Here is an 18,758-nt window from a genome sequence, read left to right on the forward strand (position 1 = left end):
ACATATCCAGCTAGGCCTGGGTCTACTATGCACACCCTACCCATACCACAAATGCATACCTCACACAGCCTCCAGGTTCACACACCGCCCACCCCGCCGAGCAGCACACGCACAGCCTTCAGTCCCCATACTCACTACCAACAACCGGACTGCGTACAACTGCCCAGAGCCCCACGCTGCCCACGCCCCTTGAGCCCAGTCCCCCCAGCCCAATCACTAGGTCATACCTGGGGGCAGGGCCACCCTCGTTTGCTGCCCTCCTGGCTGTTCTCAGGGCTCTGTTAACACAGGCAAGAGGACTTGGAGACACTTCCCTCAGATATGAGGAACTAGGTGGGGGCTGGGTGCCTGACCCAGAGGGCACAGAAGTGGCCCCCGCCCCTCCGCAGAAGCCAGCTCCCTCCAGCCCTGCCAGGCAAGGCAGCAGGTGCAGCCCTCAGGCAGGCAGCTGACTATAACCCCCGGACCGAGAAGCCTATTTTCTGTCTCTCAGGGACTGGTGGCCACGGCATACGGGTGCCAAGGAGGCACACTGGGGTCTCCTGCCCTAACCCCGGCCCCGGACCTCCGCCCCGTCACTTGCCCAGGCACCAGATTTCTGCCCCATCCCATCTGTGATGTGGCCTGACAGGAGTGGTGAGGGCTGACAAGGAACAGCCCTCAGGGCAGAGGACTGACTGAGTCCAGGCCCCAGGGCTTGCCTCAGCCATCTGGTAGGGAACTGGGGGCCACTGGCTCCAGGCCAGAACCCCATCCCCCCAGGACGCCAGGCAAGAGCAGGTTCCAGTCCTGGCTCCATCACGTCTTGCCTGAAGCCCTGGGCAAGTCATGTCACATTCTGAGCCTCAGTGTCCCCCTCCACAGAACAGAGCTGTCACCCAGATGACCGTGACACATGACCATGTGTGTACTAGAGGCCACACTCATTCGGCATCTGCTCACTCCTCTGCTGCTAAGACAGACACTTCCTGTTCCGAGCCCCAAGGCCTTGGCCGGGCCCGTCCAGAGGGGCCCTTGGTGCTGGCCCTGTAGCCAGGCTCTAGTCTGGATGCCTTCAGCACCCTGGAATTCTCAGTTCCCCAGATACCAGTGACCCCCACACCCTGCCTCCAGCCACATCCCCCAGCAAGGCTCCAGGCTGGATACACCACGGCCTCCTGGACCTCTTCCTGGGGGACCCCAGGCACTGCACATGCCCCGCCCCACAGTGGACTCACCCACTCCCCTCTCCTGGGGAAAGCAGGGCTGCCTCCAACCTAGGTGGGACCATTCAGCAAATTAGAAAAAAATGCCTCTTGCTTCAGGAGCCCCATAGCAGGGCATGCAGCTCAGCAAAGAGGACAGGCTGAGTTTCAGTCCTCCTCTCCCGGCTCTCCCTGCCCCCAGCCAGGTACCCTTGGGCAGTGCGCAACACGCACATCTGCACCCAGTGGAGTAGGTGAGAGGTAGGATATTGTAACAACCTCCTTAGGGCAGCCCCCTCAGCATCGCCCTAATAAAATGTACAACTAGTTTTTATTAATGATCAATGGACATTTAAGACTAAAGGACAGTAGACAGCCCTGACCTAAATTTCAGGCCTACCCCTAATTCCCACCCCAAATCTTGAAAGACTAATCACTTTCTACAACCTCCATGTCTGTACTGTTTAAAGTTTTTACAGTTGCATATCACTTTCATAATTAGAATGAAAAACGATAAAAGCATTTTAAGTCTATCAGAAATGAGTTTGTCCCAGTTTCTTCCCCAAAACCATCATTATAAAGTAGCTTTATGATTTTCAATATAACATGCACAGAATACCAAGAGAACTATCATAAATGAAACTGATTTCCTGGGCCATCTGGACTGGAGGATGAGAAACTGAGCCCCAAAGCTCACCCCCTCCCTCACTGTCTTATCCTCCCGAAGGTCTAAGACACAGTTTATCAAATGACACCCCCTCCTCCCCACCAACCACAGATCCGGAGGCCAGACTGAAGCCCACAGACTTTCAAATGAGAAATGGACTGAGGGTCACTATGAACATGAGATGCCAGGGTCCCTGTGGTTTGTCCTGTAAACAGCATCTGACTCCACCCTAGCCCTGCCCCTCACCCACGTTCCCCCAAACCTCACCGGGGGCCCCCCTCATGCCCAAGCCCCTCTCCACCCTGGAGAGGATGAAGTGTGAATGTCTGAAGTACCTCAACTCACAATAAATGAAGCTGATAGTTAAAAGGTTTGGTTTTCAGGCCCTGTCAAAAAGTCTGTGACGGATAAACAACAAGGTCCTACTGCATAGCACAAGGAACTATATTCAATATCCTGTGATAAACCATAATGGAGGGACTTCCCTGGTGGTGCAGTGGTTAAGAATCCGCCTGCCAAGGCAGGGGACACGGGTTCGAGCCCTGGTCTGGGAAGATCCCACATGCCGCGGAGCAACTAAGCCCGTACGCCACAACTACTGAGCCTGCGCTCTAGAGCCCGCGAGCCACAACTACTGAGCCCGTGTGCCACAAGTACTGAAACCCGCGTGCCTAGAGCCCGTGCTCCACAAGAGAAGCCACTGCAATGAAGAGTAGCCCCCGCTCGCCGCAACTAGAGAAAGCCCGCGTGCAGCAATGAAGACCCAACGCAGCCATAAATAAATAAATAAATAAGCATTTCTAAAAAATAAATAAAATGGTTACAATGGTCAATTTTATAAAAAAAAAAAAACCATAATGGAAAAGAATATGAAAAAGAATATATATGCATAACTGAATCTCTTTGCTGTACAGCAGAAATTAACACAACATTGTAAATCAACTGTAATTCAATTAAAAAAAAAAAAAAGTCCAAGACACACTGACCTCCTTGGCCCTACCAGTATCCCCACCTCCAAACGGATCACTCTGGACCACGCCCTCCCCTTCCTCTAACTGCCTCCTCATCACCTCGTTTTTGACTCATCCCTCCTCTCCATCCCCACTGCCCCTCCCCAGCCTGCCTGACCCCTGGGTCCTCCTTCCTGCCCTTCTGTCCCCCACACCTTCCACCAGAGCACCCTCTACCTGCTCCTCTAACCATCCCCCCCAACAAGACAGAGCTCCTCCAAACCTGAACCCCCCAGCCCGGACCCACATCCACCTGCCCTATGCCCCCAACCCTTCACTCTTCAGGTCCCAGCTCAGGCCCTTCTCACCTGGAAGGGGGGCCCAGCCAGCCGCACAGCACCTGTGGAGACCTGGTGCTCTCTCACCAGGAGAGCACGGTCTCTGGCCTGGCCCCCGGCCCCTCAGTCACAGACACGCCCTCCTGGGCTGGGGACTCCCCAGGCAGGGCAGGGAGCACCTCTCCCACCAAAGGTGCTGGGTGAGGGGGAGGCCTGAGGTACCACAGGGTGACTCCAGGATGATCCTCCTCTGTGACGACTGCCCCCCACGCGGGAGCTGGCATCGGGGGAGCTCTTAACACTGCAAATGAGGCAGAAACAAGAGGAAACAGGGCTAACCACAGGGAGGATGTGAGTGCACAGGGCACACAACGGACTCCCTGGCAGCAGGAGTGGACAGAGCCGGAGTCATGTCAGTCAGAGCCTCACCACACACCAGAGGGGTTGAGGACAGCCCTGGCCTGATGGGGGAGGGGAAGGGAAGGCTGCTTGACTCCATCCTCTCTGAGGCAACTGGGCACCTGATGTGCCTGCCCACCCAGAAGGAGAGACTGGGGTTCCTCTGCACCCAGAACTAGCAGCCCAGGAGAACAGGGACCTGACACTGCCCTCTCCCTAGGCAGCCCCTGCAATGGAAAGCCAGTGATCAGCAGGCCCCTTGCTGCTGGCACCTGAAAAGAGGAAGCTCCTGTGTTGGTGCGTGGAGGTGACCAGATGGGTGGGGCAGGGGCTGGAAAGGAAAGAGGGAGAGAGGGAGACGGGGGACCAGCCCCATAGGCTCTGGCCTCCAGTTTGATGTGGGACCTCAGCCTCCCCAACTCTATAACCAGACAACAGAAAGGAAAGACTCTCCTCTCTCGCTCCCAGGGAACATTCTAACCCACTTATCTGACCCTGTCATCCCTGCTTAAAAAGACAAAAGGCCATGGTTATGGAGTGCTTCCCATCTACCAGGCGCTGTGCCAAACCTGCTACATGGATTGTTTCATATAATCCTCATGACAATCTGGAAAGTGGATGGTTTTAGCCCGACTTTACAGATGAGGAAGAAACTGAGTCTCAGAGAGGTTCAGTAACTTGCCCAAGATCACACAGGAGCCCCTCCTTCCACTCCATCTCCTCAGAGGGGAGAGTGTGGAGACCAGGAGCAGGGAAGTCAGGCAGGAGAGGGGAGGGAGGATGAGTGTGGGCTGAGAAGGGCCTTGAAGGCCACACTAAGACACTTAGCCTTACTGTCCAGACAAGAGGAAGCCATGAAGGGCAGCAGGGTACATGGGGCGGCAGGGAGGCAGGCAGACAGGGGTCCTACTGCTGTGAGACTTGAGAATTCACATAACTTCTCTGAGTCTCAGTTTCATCATCTGTAAAATGGGCTTGTGGGGAATAAATGTATGCCTTCAAAACAGATCCCAGGGACTTCCCTGGTGGCGCAGTGGTTAAGAATCCACCTGCCAATGCAGAAGACAGGGGTTTGATCCCTGGTCCGGGAAGATCCCACATGCCACGGAGCAACTAAGCCCGTGCGCCACAACTACTGAGCCTGCGCTCTAGAGCCTGCGAGCCACAACTACTGAGCCTGAGTGCCACAATTACTGAAGCCTGCGCACCTACAGCCCATGCTCTGCAACAAGAGAAGCCACTGCAATGAGAAGCCGGTGCACCACGACGAAGAGTAGCCCCCGCTCGCCGCAACTAGAGAAAGCCCACGCGCAGCAACGAAGACCCAACGCAGCCAAAAATAAATAAATAAATAAGTTAAAAAAAAAAAAAACAGATCCCAACCTACCAGTTCTCACCCTCCAGTGACTTCCAACCTCCCTCAGAGTAAAGTCAAAGCCAGGACAAGGCCCGCCAGGCCTGCATGGTCTGTCCCTGCCTTGCTGTTATTCCAACCCACTCTGAGTGCTCCTGCCTCAGGGCTGGGCCCTGGAGCTCCCTCTGCCTGAAATGCTCTTCCAGACACCTGCATGACTCACTCCCATACTTTTTCCAGCGCCTTCTCAAATGCACGGCACGGCCTTCCTTCCTGACCACTCTGCCTAAAGAAGTGTCCCCCATCCGTCCCTCTCTCCTGACCCCATGTCATTTTTCGACACCCCCCTTATTTCTAGCGGACACTGTATTACATGTTTATTTGTTCATTGTCAGTCTCCTCAACCAGAGGACGGGGCACTGTCTCATTCATGGCTCTATCCCCAGTGGCTAGAAGTGTCTGGCCACTGGGGGCATGGATGAAAGGACGTCTACAGAGGCATGGCTCGCCCTGGTCAGGAGCTTGAGACAGGGCCCGTGACACGGGTAGGGTGAGGGACGATTGGGTGAGGCAAGTGCCAAGGTTCAAGGTTCATGTCCAGAGGTCTAGGAGCGAAAGCTTCAGCTCTGAGACTCCTTGGCACCCTCCGTGGCTGGGCCTGCCCCTTCTCTCCACCTCTGTGGCTACCCCTGCCACTTCCTGCTGTGCTGGCCTGATAAACACTGCTGGGGGGGCCCCTCACCCACACAGGGGAAGTCCTGTTCCCCGGAGCAGGTGAGAACCAGCCCAGACTTCCAGAAATCTCTGAGACCAATCTCCCCCTCCCTGGCCTGCCTAACCCTTCCACGGCTCCCCATTACCCAGCGGGGCTCAAAGGGCCTCCATCCTCTGGGTCCCGCCACTTACTCCCCCTTTCCAGGTTCATTCCCTCCACTCTCACCACTGGACACTTGACCTCCAGGACTTTGCTTATCATGTTCCCTCCGCCTGGAACATCTTTCTCTACCTTGCCCTTCACGTTCAAGTGTCACCTGCTCTAGGCAGCAGTTTCTGACTCCCACGGTCACAGCCTGGGTCACACCAGTATGTCACTTATCTGTCGCTGTGTCACATATACACACACATTCTTTCTCGCCCCAGCCTTGGCTGGATGCTCCCTGAAGGCAGGACCGGGGTCTGATTTCCCTGCATCCCCAGCTACCAGCCCAGGGTTCGCAGACAGTGAATATCTACTGCTTGAATGAAATCTCCCAATTTTACACATGGAAAGCAAGGAGCCCAAGCAAGTGATGACTTGTCCAAGGTCACACTGCAATCAGTGGCCAAAGCGTGGCTAGAACCTGGCCTCTAGCCCCCCAGGACCAGGTGCCTCCCATTCTGCTCATGCCCACCAGTTACAGCTCCAGCCTCCTGCCTGCCAGACCCCAGCCCCGCCTTCTCCTAGCTCTCCACATGCCCAAGCACCTGCTCCTTAGGCATTTGGGGACCTCCTAATCCAATCCTCCCGCTTCCAGAAGGGGAAAGTGGGCCCCAGAAAGGGACAAGAACCCAACCAGGGCCACACGAGTCAGGACAGGACCCAGGCACCCCAGCCTGAACACCCCATCCCCTTCCTCTAGCCTATTCCTTGGAAGAACTATGAGGGGGAGGTCCCCTCAGGTGACATCAGAGACACTGGAGTAAACCCCCATCTCCAAGTGGCTAGGCCAGCCCTGCATTGAGAAATGTGGGTTTTCAGGTCACAGGCAGTAAAGGCAGAGGAGTGTTTTGGTTCACGTCCTGGAACAGAACCACTAGAACTATTAGATACTCCCTGGATCTCTGGCCTCCCTAGACTTAGCTATCCATCTTTAGAGCTTAGGAGACAGCAAGAGGAACAGCCCCAGTCTGAGGGAAAAGGTAGGACTTTAGCTGAGGCTCTGGCACCCCTTTACCAAGCAAGAGAAACTCCACCCCAAAGCCGTCCTGCTGTCATCTGGCAAAGCTCAGGGAGGCCCTTTCTCCCCATCAGGCTAGGGCCTCTGGAAACACACATTTTAGCTGCAGAACCACACCGCGGCCCGCTTGGGTGAAGGTCCCCACTCAAGTGGGTAAAAGCCTCACCCAGCTCACACATCAAGGGGTGCAGAGCCAGGTACCTCCTACCCCAACCCACTGGGACATGGAATGCTGATCGCACCCAAACAAAGGCAAAAGCACAGGTCCTCCAAGGAGGTGTCTGGGCCTGAGAGCACGCACATGCACACACAGGAACATGCACGGTGCCCCCCCAGAGGGATGTGCAGCAGAAAGGAGCTCACCCAGCCAGGAAGTCTTCCAAGAGGAGGGCACTTCCCTCGTGGGGAGGGAACAGCCCTCTTCCCCATGAGGCAGCTCCCGCTCCCATGCCCAGGGCCCATTGAGGGCAACTGCTGTGCCCACAGGCCCACATGGGCACCGGAAGGACCTGGGGAGGCACTGTGAATTACTAGAAGGCCCTCAGCCAAGGTCCAGTCTCCCTGCCCCCTGAGGAGGGTCAGGGCCTCCCCTGGGGCTCCCGGGCCCAGGTCTCTGTCCACCACCCCTCAGAGTCCTTGAGCCTGGCTTTGACACTCCAAAGCTGGACCTGGGCCTGCTGAGCCACATTCCATGTCGGCCCTGAGAGGAACTGGTTCGCCCAGCAGTACGGCCCAGGCTTTGCTCTGTGACCCAGTCAGCCACCAGCCCTCCCTGGGCCTCCTCTCAATCCCATCCTGGCATCCAGGACAGCCCCACCCCCAACGAATGAAGAGGAGGCCTGGCCCCTGTCTGTCTCCTCCCGACCTCCATTAAGTTGGCTATCTCTTCTGCTACCACCTAGTCCATTCCAGAACCTGGTTCTCAGATTTCTTGAAAGGTGTGTGTCAACTGGGTGTCTGCTGGTAGTGGTGGGTAGGTGCAAAGGGCATGAAGAGCCTCCCCCCGCACCACCACCAAGCAGCCCCAAGAAACTCTCCAGGCCTTGTCTGTCTGGCACCAGCTGGCCAAGGTGTGGCACAGGGCTCAGCCTCAACTCAGGATCCACGCAGCCCAATTGGAAGCTTTGCAGGTTCTTGGCACCTAGAATTTTGGAAATTTGGAAGCTGGGGCTCTTTGGCACATAAAACCCTAGAATCCTTGATCCCCAATGCCCACAGTCTCAAGACTCAGAATCCTAAAATCCCAGCTGCCCAATGTGGGGAGAGGGAGTGTGGGAGTGGAGAGGGATGGAGAAGCCCTTCCCCCGCCCCCCCTTACCTGAGCTGTTTGGTTTCTGTCCTGACCTGTCCACACCTGGGGGCTGGGGATGTCCCAGGTGCTGCTGCTTCCTGCTCCCTCCCTGAAGCTCCAGGGAAGCTGAGTCCATGACCAACCCAAGGCCTCTCACTGAACCAGAGGCTGGGGACAGACCATGAGCTCCTGACTCCAGGCCTGATTACAGGCAGAGCCCTGGCCCCAGCATTATGGCGGGAAGGAGGGGAGGGAAGAAGAGAAGGGGATGCCCAGGGGCCGCACAGCGTCCTCTGGGGCGGGAAGGAAGGTGGCAGAGGAGACCCAGGCACCTGTGGGGCAGGGGAGCAATATGCAGCGGTAGCTTAGCCCTGCTACTGTTCCCCCTGTCCTAAGGCCTGACCCACCCCAGCACTGGCCTGGCCAGAAGGAGGGAGGGCGGGGCCAGGGTCCCCCAAAGGCCCTGGGAAGCTGAGATTCCAGGTGTGACCTCCAATTCCCTGCCCTGGGAATGGGGACAGAGGAGTGGCTGTGAGAGGTCCCAATCCTCCTCTCCCTCCCCCCTTGCCCTCACGATCTTTTGCTCTCACAACAATGAAAACAATGAGGAGGAGGAAGATTTTGCCACGTTTCTCCCTCCTGGGGGGTGGGGGTGGGGGTGCTCTCTGACCCCTGAATCCTCCTCTGGACCCCACTGGCCATGAGCATCACACTCTTGACCACAGCTGGTCTCTGCTTCTTGGCCTGTTAGCTCTGCAACCACGTTCCCCAGGTTTGTTCGTTCAGTCACCGACACCCAGCTGTACCAAACCCCAGGCACCTTGAGAGGAAGCAGGTTCCTGGTTTGGCCAGAGAGAAAGACTTGGACACTGTGACAAGGCAGGTGGGCAGTATCTGAAAGAAGCTCAGGGCTTCAGAGGCCCAGGAGGCCCTGACCAGGCAGGGAGGTAGAGTGCAGGCCTCAGAGCCCCCTGCCTGGGTGCCAGTCCCAGCTCTCCCTTTCCTCAGCTGAAAGACTCTAGGCAAGTCACTTAACTTCTACTGACCTCAGTCTCCTCAGCAGTAAAAAGGAGAACCACTGCACTCAACAAAGTCCAAACTGGACAGGACAGGACAAGAGCAGTGAGCCGGAGCTGCTCATCCTAGGGCTGGGCCCCTGGGGGCTAAGACTTGACAGCAGCCAGTCCAGCCTGCGAGCAGGCATCCCATCCCCACTGCGCGTCACCAGTAATGTCACCTGCCCAGGCAGCCCTCCCGTCCCTGCCTGCCACCCCGACTGGGAGTTCCCAGAGAAGGACAGGGTTTGGATCTTGTCTGCCTGCAGTGTCTCCCAGTGCTCAGGGTTCTCACTGTGAAGCTAGAGAAATTCAGACTCCCAGCTCTTCTATATAATAAATGATCTCAGGAAAATTACTTAACTTCTCGAGGCCTCAGTTTCTTCATCTGTAAAAAGGGAACAGTGCCTACCCCGTAGGACTATTGTTGAGGATTAAATGAAATCAGTACATAAAATGTTTAGCACAAGTGTCTGGCATGTAGTAAGCTTCCAAAAAACAGTAGCTACTGCTACTATTATTACTACTATTAAATAATAATTTTGTTATTGAATTGGTCACTTAACTCCACATCCCCTCCCAGTGACTCTGATTGTCTCAATGGTCTGGGACAGACGTCCTGTTTATGGGACAGAATCTTTTTTCCCTTCTGAACTATGTTCCAAACGATGAGACAGAGAGAAATTCCACAGGAAGGTCATGTAGAAGGCCAGCGATGCACTGCCCTCCCTCCCCGCCACCCCAGGCCATCCCTGAACCTGAGGTCACCTGCCTTTTGGGGCTGAGACTGTCTTCTCCAGAACCCTGATTGGAATCTACAGGTCTGGGGGCCTGACAGTGGTGGGGGGGTGGAGGGGGGCTAGGTGGACAAGATGTCCTCTTTGATCAGGGCTGGGGATACTGGTGTTGAGCCCCTGAGCTCCACTGGGACTGTACTTGTAGGGGATCTCTGAGGGCCTCCCCACACCCTCCTGCTGTTCAGACCCTTGGTGCAGAGCCCCTTCCTGAAACATGAAGTGCCCCTCCATGCAGGGCTATGGAGGGGGAAGAATCCAGCCTGACAGAGACCAGAGGAGGGGGTGACAGGGGCCGCCCAAGGGACTGGACTCTGCTCCTAAGGGAGGGCCGGGTCTGCATGGCTGGGGTCACACTCTGCTCGAGGCTGCCTTGGCCACCACCCAGGGGAAAGCCCCTCACTGAGTGGAACCCTGGACTGAGCTCAAGGAGTGACGTCAGGCTGGGGGAGGGGAAATTAGGCCAAAGGAGGCAAACAAATGCCTGCGTCCTGATTCTGCCTCTACCACTTATTTGCCGTGATGTTGGGCAAGTTACTTAACCTCTCTGTGCCTCAGTTTCCTTATCTGTAGAATGGTGCCTAACTTCTAGGTTTGTTGGGAGGACGAAACTGGTTAACATACGTAGTAGTGCCCACAAAGGTGCTGTGTGCATGTTTGCTGGCGTCATTCTCGCTGATATTATTACTCAGCTCTCTCCGAGGCTGTTTCTTCCCCTGTCTTACTGGAGGATGACCCTTGTCTCACGGAATGATGTAAAGCTAAATAAAGTAACAAATGTGCAGTGTCAGGCACACCATAGGTATTCAAATCAAGTAGAGGTCCCTCCCTTTCCCTTTCTTCTCCCCAAGAGGGCCCAGACTAGGAGTCGGGTCAGTCCTGACCCCACTAGGGCTTGCTGTGTGATCCTGGTCCGATCTCTGGTCCCTGGCCTCAGTCTCCTCATCTATGAAAAAAGCTTCTGGGCCAAGTGATCTCTGTCCATGGCCATATCTGCTTCAGCCTCCCTCCCACCTCCATTCCCTCCTTTCCTTCTCCATTTCCAATTCATGTCCTACTGCACCCCCTCCTGCTGCAACAGAACCCTTGGGACCCTAAAGTGGGGTGGAGGGGACAGCTGGTGGGCAAGGGGTACCAGCCTTCAAGCAGTCCAGGGCCCCTCTCAGGCCCCCAAGGGTTAAGATCCAGAGTGAAGGGCGGGGGGCCAGGGTCAGTGCTGGACAGACGGGCCTGCAGCCCAGGCCCTGCAGCCCAGGTCCTGCCTCCCCTCCCCCCATCCTGGGAACAGAGGCCACTTGTTTGGGCATCAGCTGGCTGGCTTTGAGCTTGGCCAAAGGGAGAGTTGGGTGGGGAGGGGAGAGGGCCCCCAGAGAGTGGAGGGGACTCCCCTCTGTCCTAGGGCTTTGTACTAGTCTAGTCCACAACTAGCCCTTAGGACTCTCAGAGGCCCCTTACCCCTCTGAAGTGACCCCTTCTCCCCAGGTTCTCCCTTTTCTTCATTCAAACACTCACTGCTGGGGGAAGGAATTAGACTCAGACAGGCCCAATTCTTGCTCCAGCAGAGTCTCTCTTTGGAGCATGGGGCCAGGGCTTATCACCCAACCCAGCAGATGGGGAAATGGAGAGGTTTGGGAACTTGCAGAGTCACGTAGTGTTTGGTGGCTGCACAGGGACTGTCCCAGGTCCCAGTCACCCCCACGGCTCTGCAGTCCCCTTCCCCACAGAGCTCCAAGGAGACCCTTCCTAAGTTGTGCCCTACACAGCACTGAAAGGCTAGGCAGGAGAAGGCCCACCTCTTAAGTCCCAAAGGGCCTGGGAGGTTTGGAAGAGGAGAAAACTTCTGTAAGGTAGAGGGGAGGACAAGCAACCTGCACAAAGGGCTGAGGCATGATGTGTGGAAAGGCATGGCTGGAGTCCAAGAGACGATGGGGGTGAGGCTGGGGATGACTGGGGAGGCCTGAATGCCCCAACGAAGCCTGGGAGCAATCTGCCCACTTCCACCTCACAGTTGTCAGGACTCTGCCTGGGACAACCCCCTCTTGCCCTATTCCAGTGAGCAAGCAGCAAATGGGAAGACAGGATTCCCCAAGCCAGGGTCTGGACAACCCTCAACCAGCCAGGGGACCAGGGGATTGGTTCTCTCTACAATCAACCCCTGCTACCCATTCCAGCCACTTACATCTCCTTGCCATCCCTCAAACACACCATGCAAGTTCCTGCCTCTGCACAAGCTTTGCCCTCCTCTGAGGGTCCTTATCCTTGTGAATTACCACTTAACTGCCAAGGCCCATTCCAACCATCTCCTCCTTCCTGAGCCTCCAAGAGTCCCAGTGCCTGATTCCATCCCAGTACCTGTCTGCACCTGTCTTCTGACTCCACAGGGCTCCTTCTACCCTATAATGAGCTTGCTGGGAGGTCTCTCCTAGCCTGGACACTCTGCTCTCCGAGGACAGGTATCCTGGGTGCCTCTGTCTGGACGCTGCTCGGCAAACAGTCAAATCCTTCTCTGAGTACCTCCATATATCTGTCCAACCCTGCAGCCCTGGGGATTGGGGAAGGCTCCCCAGGACAGTAGCTTTGGGGGAGTGAGGGTGCATATGCCAGATACCGACCAGAGTTCCCCAGCACTAAAAACCACCCCTCGAGATCTGGGACCAAAGGCCCACCCCATGCCCTCAGGCTGCACTCGGAGTCTGCTCTCTCCAGTCCCAATAACCCACTCCCGGCTTGACCCCGTTCAGTGAACACACACCTCCTTCTTTTTCCAGCAACTGGGCCAGGTAGGGGCTCTTGGGAAGCCATGCCCCCATTTACTGGTGGGGAATTGAGGCGCAGAGCCCGGAAGTAGTCTGCCCAAGATCAGTGGAGCCCCAGGTCCAGCGCATAAGGTCATAAGAACTTGCAGACCGGTAAGGGTCTCCGCAGTCAACGAAGTGGGAGCCTTCATTTCACAGATGAGAAAATCAAGGTGCCCGAGGGCGGGTTGGCCCCGGAGCCTCGGAGACTTCACGCCAAAGGGCTAAAGGGTGGAAGCCCCCTGTCCCGCCGGTTCGCCCTCCTCCCTACCGTCTCTAGCCCGACCGCGCATCCTCCGGAGGCGACCCCATCACCACCACCAGTCAGAACAGACGACGTGACCCAGAGAAACGCCCGCGGAAGTAGTCGCCGGGCGCAGAGTCGCCGCGCGGCCTCGGCGTTCCCTTCTGCGGAATGGGGAAACTCCGGGCCACACCTGGCCAAGGGGCAGCGGACGGGGAGGCCCCGGCAGCCGCACTGACCTGTGAGCGAAGACTCCACGCGGGGACGCGGGGACGCGGGGACCCAGGGTCCCGGGGCCACCACTTACGCCGGTGTAGCCAACTCGCGGCCGCAGGCCGGGCGCGCCCACCCTGCCGGGCGCTTCCGCCCGCCCCACGTGACGCCCCGGGGAGGGGAGGACGGAGAAGGGGGCAGGGACACGCCCCCTTCCCAGGGACACGCCCCCTTCTCGGCCACGCCTAGTCACGGTCTTCGAGTCCTCTGGCCTGGCCCGCCTTGCGGACAGGTTGATCTTTAAGTCTCTCCTGTCCCTCTCGCTGCTCACAGGTCCGTCTCCGTCTCCTGAGGCTCCGGTCTACCTCCACCACCCCCGCCCTCTGAGTCTTCATCTCTTCCTGAGTCTCTCTGCCTCTTGACGCCCCTCTCCCTGGGAGGGACAAGCCACAAACCGCCCCACCCACAGAGCGGAAAGGGGCAGTTGGAAGCTGGAAGACCAAAGTCCCTGACCTCCTCCTCCAGGAAGTCCTTACCCACTTCATTCTTCGAAAATATCCTACTTCTCTCCCTGGACCCACATCTCTCAGGAGCAGGGTGGTGGGGAAGATTCTAGTCAGAGGACCCAAGGATCCCTTGGCTTTATAAAGGCTGCAGCCTGAGGTCCTGGCTGCCAGGCAACTTCCCTGGCCTAGAGAATGGGAGATTTCTACCCATCCTGCCAGCATACACACAGATGAGGGTCGAGGGTCTGCGGTGTGGCAGGCATTTCCAGGTCCTATGTCCAGGGCTGAGATTGGGCGTCATTAATTTGAGCACCTACTACATGCCAAGCCCAGTGCTGGGCAACTTATTCCTTTTATCGCAATCTGCCTGAGGTGAAAACTCATCACCCCAGGATATAGATTAGGAAATAAGGCTCCAAAGAAGTTCCAGGGCTTGCCCGAAGTTACAAAGTCAGTATTGGGTAAACTGGCCAAGTCTTGGTGAGTTACAGAATGTCCTGCCTACCCCTACTGAACATTCACCCTGCCCCTCTAGGAAAAAGTAGACTCCAAGTGTCTTCCTGACAGGCAAAGTTAAGTCGCTTCCCAGGAGAGGGTAAGGCCAGACCTTGGGGAGAACTTCCGGCTCAAAATTCATACGGGGTACAAAAACACTGGAGAGGGGTGGAGCACCAGGCCCTCCTCCCGACCTGATAGCAGGGGTGACCCTCAGGCAGCAGAGGGCACCTGTGGGCTACAGAGAACAGGAGAGGCCCAGGCATCCCTCTAGACTTCAAAGCCTAGACATCAAAGCAGCCAGGTGGAACACAGGATCAGGGAACTGGCATCTGACCACTGGCAAGCGGTTGGAGGCCCCACCCTTTCTGTTAACACAGGCCTGAGGTCTTCTAAATGATCTAGGGAGGGCTCAAATCACAGGGCCTGGTCCCTCCACTGCACTGGAGTCTGATGACACTCACCTCAACCCCCAAACTCCCTGCAGAACATGCTGCCCCAACCTAAGCTCTGAGGCCCACAGCGCTGTGGTCTGAGACCCAAGGACCTCTCCCCCTCCTGTCATAACTGGAGAGTGTCAGACCCCCTGTCCATAGGTTGGACCCAGGGGGCCTTAGGCTGAAGGTCTTACAATAGAACCCCACTCTCTGACCCCTGACCCCGGGCCTCTGGCCAGACCTGCTCCTTCTTTTAGAGCAGTGAAAGGTAGCCAAATAGCCTGCAGTGAATGGCCTAATGAACACACAATAAGGACAGGTGGATGGATGAAAAGTGAACTAATGAATGGATGCAAGGATAATGAACACACCAGGGACAGGAGGGGGTGTGTTCCGAGCTACACATCGGGAATGAGGGGATATCTAAAGGAGCAAAGTCCAGGTGATCAATAATAAAATTAACAAAATGAACTGTAGAATAGAGGGACCGAGGGCGGCGCCTGTGCCCTGAGCAAGTGGGAAGCAGGCACAGTGATGAGCCGGCTGAGTCTGTGGGACCGTTTATTGGGGCTGTGTCCAGCCACGCCGCAGCGCCAGCCTGGGCCGGAGCCCAGCGTCCCCAGGAGGCGCAAGGAGTGGGGGAGGGGAGAAAGCGCGGGAGGATCCGCCACCCCTGGGCTCCGCCCCGTCTTGTCTTGGTCCCTGCCGTGGTGCCGTGCTCAGGTGAGCGAAGTGTCGTCATCACTGCCCTCGCCGCCCGCGCTGCCCATGCGCTCCTCCCGGCTCTCTGCCACCGCACTCTCGTCGATGTTCTCCAGCGAGTCCGCGTGCTGCACAGACAGCTCCGACAGCGCCAGGCTCGGCAACGGGCTCTGCTCTGGGTGTAGCCACGGCTTGTAGTGTGGTTGATGCTTCTGCTTCCACTCAGGGTATTTGACGCACGCCTTGTACATCTTCTTCATGGCCTGCGGAGCCGCCGCACCGCCGAGTAAGGGGTGAGCGGGGAGCGGACTATGTCTTCACCACATCCCCTCCCGCGCCCTCCAGCGGCTCAGTCCGCCATCTCCCAGGATCCTGACTCTTGATCCAGTTTTCATAACTCCGCCCCTCAGCCCTAGCTCCCCCCCCGACTCCACCCCCTCATCCTGGAACCCTCTCCCCCAAACTCCACACCCGCAAAGTCCCAAGGCCACTCACCTTGGGAGCCAGGAACTGAGAAGATTTATTCACCACCCACTTGGGTAAGGAGCCTATGAGGGCAGGAATGGGTAGTGAGGAGAAAAGGGAAGCAGCAACCTCAGGGAACCAGCCCCCCACAAACACACATACCAGCCCCCTCACTCCAGCCTGGGGCTTCCAGGGAGGACACGCTCTTCTCCTTAGGGAGGGGGCGCTGTGAGGCAAGCCCTATAAGACTTCATCATCTTCACCCCCTCTTTCTACCTCAGACCATGGTCCTCAGGCTCATCTCTGTTAACCCCCCACCTCCACCACCCCCTGCCTCTGCCCGCTGCTGAGCCCAAGGGCTACACAAAAGAAAACCACAGGGTCCTAGGTGACCACAGGCAACACCTGGGTTGAAATCCTGGCCAGTCGAGCTCTCACCTGCTGCCTCCCCTCTACTCACACTGACCTCCCTTTTCTCATACCCAGTCCCTCTACCTTGAACGGCCCTGGTGCTCATCCGCTGCTCTGCCTGTCCTTCCAAGCCCCCTGGCCCAGGAAGCCTAGCTGCTACATAGACCTCTTGGCTAAGCACTCCAGCCTGGCCTGACCTAGAATCCACAGCCCAGCTCTACACCCTGTCTGATTCCCAAGTGTATGCTCTGCCTCTGACACACAATAAACTCACTCAGTGAGGTGCTGGGGAGCTCTGGGCCTGGGCCCGTGGGCCCTCAGTGGTGCTGGGGGCATACCCAGGCAAAGATGCTCAAGGCTTACCCCTCCTCTAGTCATTCATCCATTCCTTCACTCACTCCACATTCACTCAGTGATACCCACTCTGGACCAGCCCTGGGGACCGAGAGAGGAACTCACTGTCTGGGGGGCCCCAACAGTATGCCAAGTACTCTGTTAGAGGGGGATGGGTCCACAGGGCAGGGAGCCAGCGACTCCTCTGGGTATCAGGGATAGAGGTGGTGAAGCAGCCCTGGAGGGATGAGTAAGGGCAGAGAGGTGTTTCTAGGCCGAGGGAAAGGGCTGCTTAGATAGGTAGGAAGGTGTAAGCTATGAGGAGGGACTGGGAAACCCGGGGAGGGGGCTTGGACTTTACTCTGAGGGCAATGGAAAGTCACAAAAGGACTTTAGCAGAAGAGAGTCACAAGGAAATAAGTCCTTTGGAAAAATCCCTCTGGTAGCTGTATGGACAGACAAGGTCACTGAGTATGGAAAGAAATGACAGATTCAGGAGCTATTTAGGAGGTAAAATCAATAATAATTAGTGACTAGATTTGGGAGCTGAGAAGAGGGGACCCCAGACAACCACCAGGTTTTTGGCATGAGTGACTAGAGGGAAGAGACTTAGGAGAAGGGGCAAGTTAGGAGGGGAGACAGTAAGTTCAGCATTGGACACAGGGAGCCTCAGGTCCTAAGAGACACCCTGAGGGACATGTCCAAGAGGCCAGTGGCCACAGGGATCTGGATCTCAGCAAAGAGAGACATGTGGTCAACCTAGCCACAGAAGCCTGGGGAGTAGCTGAGCCCCCCCAAGGGAAAAAGGACTGGGGCCTAGGAAACCCAGACCTCCAGGATAGAAGCCAACAAGACAGAGTGGGAGCAGCCAGTGAGCAGGGAGCAAGTCAGAGCATGGGGGAGTGGGAGTCCAGGAAGACAGCTATAAGCTTCGTCATGGAGCAGTGGCTATACCACCTTGGCCCTTGCTTTTCAAACAACTGTAAATTCTCAAACTTTGGTTCAAAGAATGTTGTGGGCGCAGATGCCCCAAAATACAAAACACCTCCTAACAGAGGCCCTTCTGGATCCCAGTAGATCAAGTAGATCAAGCCCCATGCCCTGCGGTGTAAGGAAGGATCCCATGATGGGCTTCCAGGGCCAAGCCCTCACCTTTGGGGTCCACCTGAGCCAGGTAGGTGATGACGCAGCTCTTGGGCCCCGTGCTCTGGATGAGATAGCCCGTCTGGATGGACACAGCTCGGACCAAGTCTTTCCGAGGTGGGTATTTCTGGGAATGGAAGGCACAGGGAGGTGAGACTCAAGGTGTGGGAAAAGAAGGTGTCTTTGTAAGTACACTTAACACACACAGAGTTGGTTCACATCCCCTGGCATCCACTCCAGGCCAGGCCTGATATTGGGGTGAGGAAAAAGGGAGGAGTCAGGAGTCATCCTTGCCCCTCTTAAGCTTCCCCTGTTCCCCTCCAGAAAGACCCAAGTCTGGGGTCAGGGTTCATGAGCAAACACATGGGCGCGCATGAGCGTGCACACACACGCACACACGCACACACACACACACCCTTGCCCAAGCCAGCTGCACCTGCCTGTCCTGCCTGCCATGGAGACCCAGACTCAGGGAGGGTCAGAGGACCCTACCTCTCACCTCTTGCTCCCCCTTTCCCAGCCAGTCCATCCCACCCACTTGTCCACAGTGATGGCCCACACCGCCCTCTCATCTGCTTGAAAGCCCCAGCAGGAAGACAGGAACCATTATTCTCACTGTATAGGAAGAAAACAGGGACAGAAGGCATCATGCCTGGCCTGAAGTCACAGAAAAGTCCTGGTAGCAGCCAGGGTCCTCTCCCTGGGCTAGGCCTGCTGGCCCAGCCCTACCTGGTACCTTCCCCTGCCCACCCAGCAGGGAAGGCAGGTTGACTCACAGGATGTTTGACTGAGTAGTTCATAATGATGTAATCAGTGCCCATGGGAAGCCAGGAGCGGAGGGTGATGACATCACGATTCTTCAGGGGCTTTGGGCACCTCCCTGTAGAGGACAAGGGACAGTTCAGCCAGACCACTGGCCTGCCTGACTGAAAGGGTGTGGCAAAGCCCAGAGACATAGGGATGCCTGGTTAACTGCCAGCTCCCCCTGGTCCAAACAGGTACCCCCACCACCACCACCAGACCTAGTTTCTGGAACTAGCAAAGA

The 18,758-nt window shown here is 56.7% G+C and overlaps 2 protein-coding genes across 4 annotated transcripts in view; both read right to left on the reverse strand.

Annotated features, from left to right (window-relative positions):
* Positions 1-13,378, reverse strand: part of ARAP1 (ArfGAP with RhoGAP domain, ankyrin repeat and PH domain 1) — a 63,613-nt gene extending 50,235 nt beyond the window's left edge. Inside the window, exon 1 of one of the 2 annotated variants that reach the window (XM_007173682.3) lies at positions 13,248-13,378. The gene's annotated coding sequence lies outside the window, so the exon portion shown is untranslated. The remainder of the gene's footprint in view (positions 1-13,247) is intronic. The other variant, XM_057553143.1, reaches the window with a different exon arrangement.
* A 1,825-nt stretch (positions 13,379-15,203) lies between these two features.
* STARD10 (StAR related lipid transfer domain containing 10) overlaps positions 15,204-18,758 on the reverse strand; it is a 34,738-nt gene continuing 31,183 nt past the window's right edge. For both annotated transcript variants that reach the window (XM_007173689.3, XM_057553785.1), the window contains exons 4-7: positions 18,490-18,593; positions 17,723-17,840; positions 15,857-15,909; positions 15,204-15,624 (exon numbers count right to left, since the gene is read on the reverse strand). In XM_007173689.3, the coding sequence (XP_007173751.1) occupies positions 15,379-15,624; positions 15,857-15,909; positions 17,723-17,840; positions 18,490-18,593 (521 nt within the window). In that variant the 3' untranslated portion in view covers positions 15,204-15,378. The remainder of the gene's footprint in view (positions 15,625-15,856; positions 15,910-17,722; positions 17,841-18,489; positions 18,594-18,758) is intronic.

The sequence above is a fragment of the Balaenoptera acutorostrata genome, chromosome 9 (assembly GCF_949987535.1).
Source record: "Balaenoptera acutorostrata chromosome 9, mBalAcu1.1, whole genome shotgun sequence".
NCBI lineage: Eukaryota > Metazoa > Chordata > Mammalia > Artiodactyla > Balaenopteridae > Balaenoptera > Balaenoptera acutorostrata.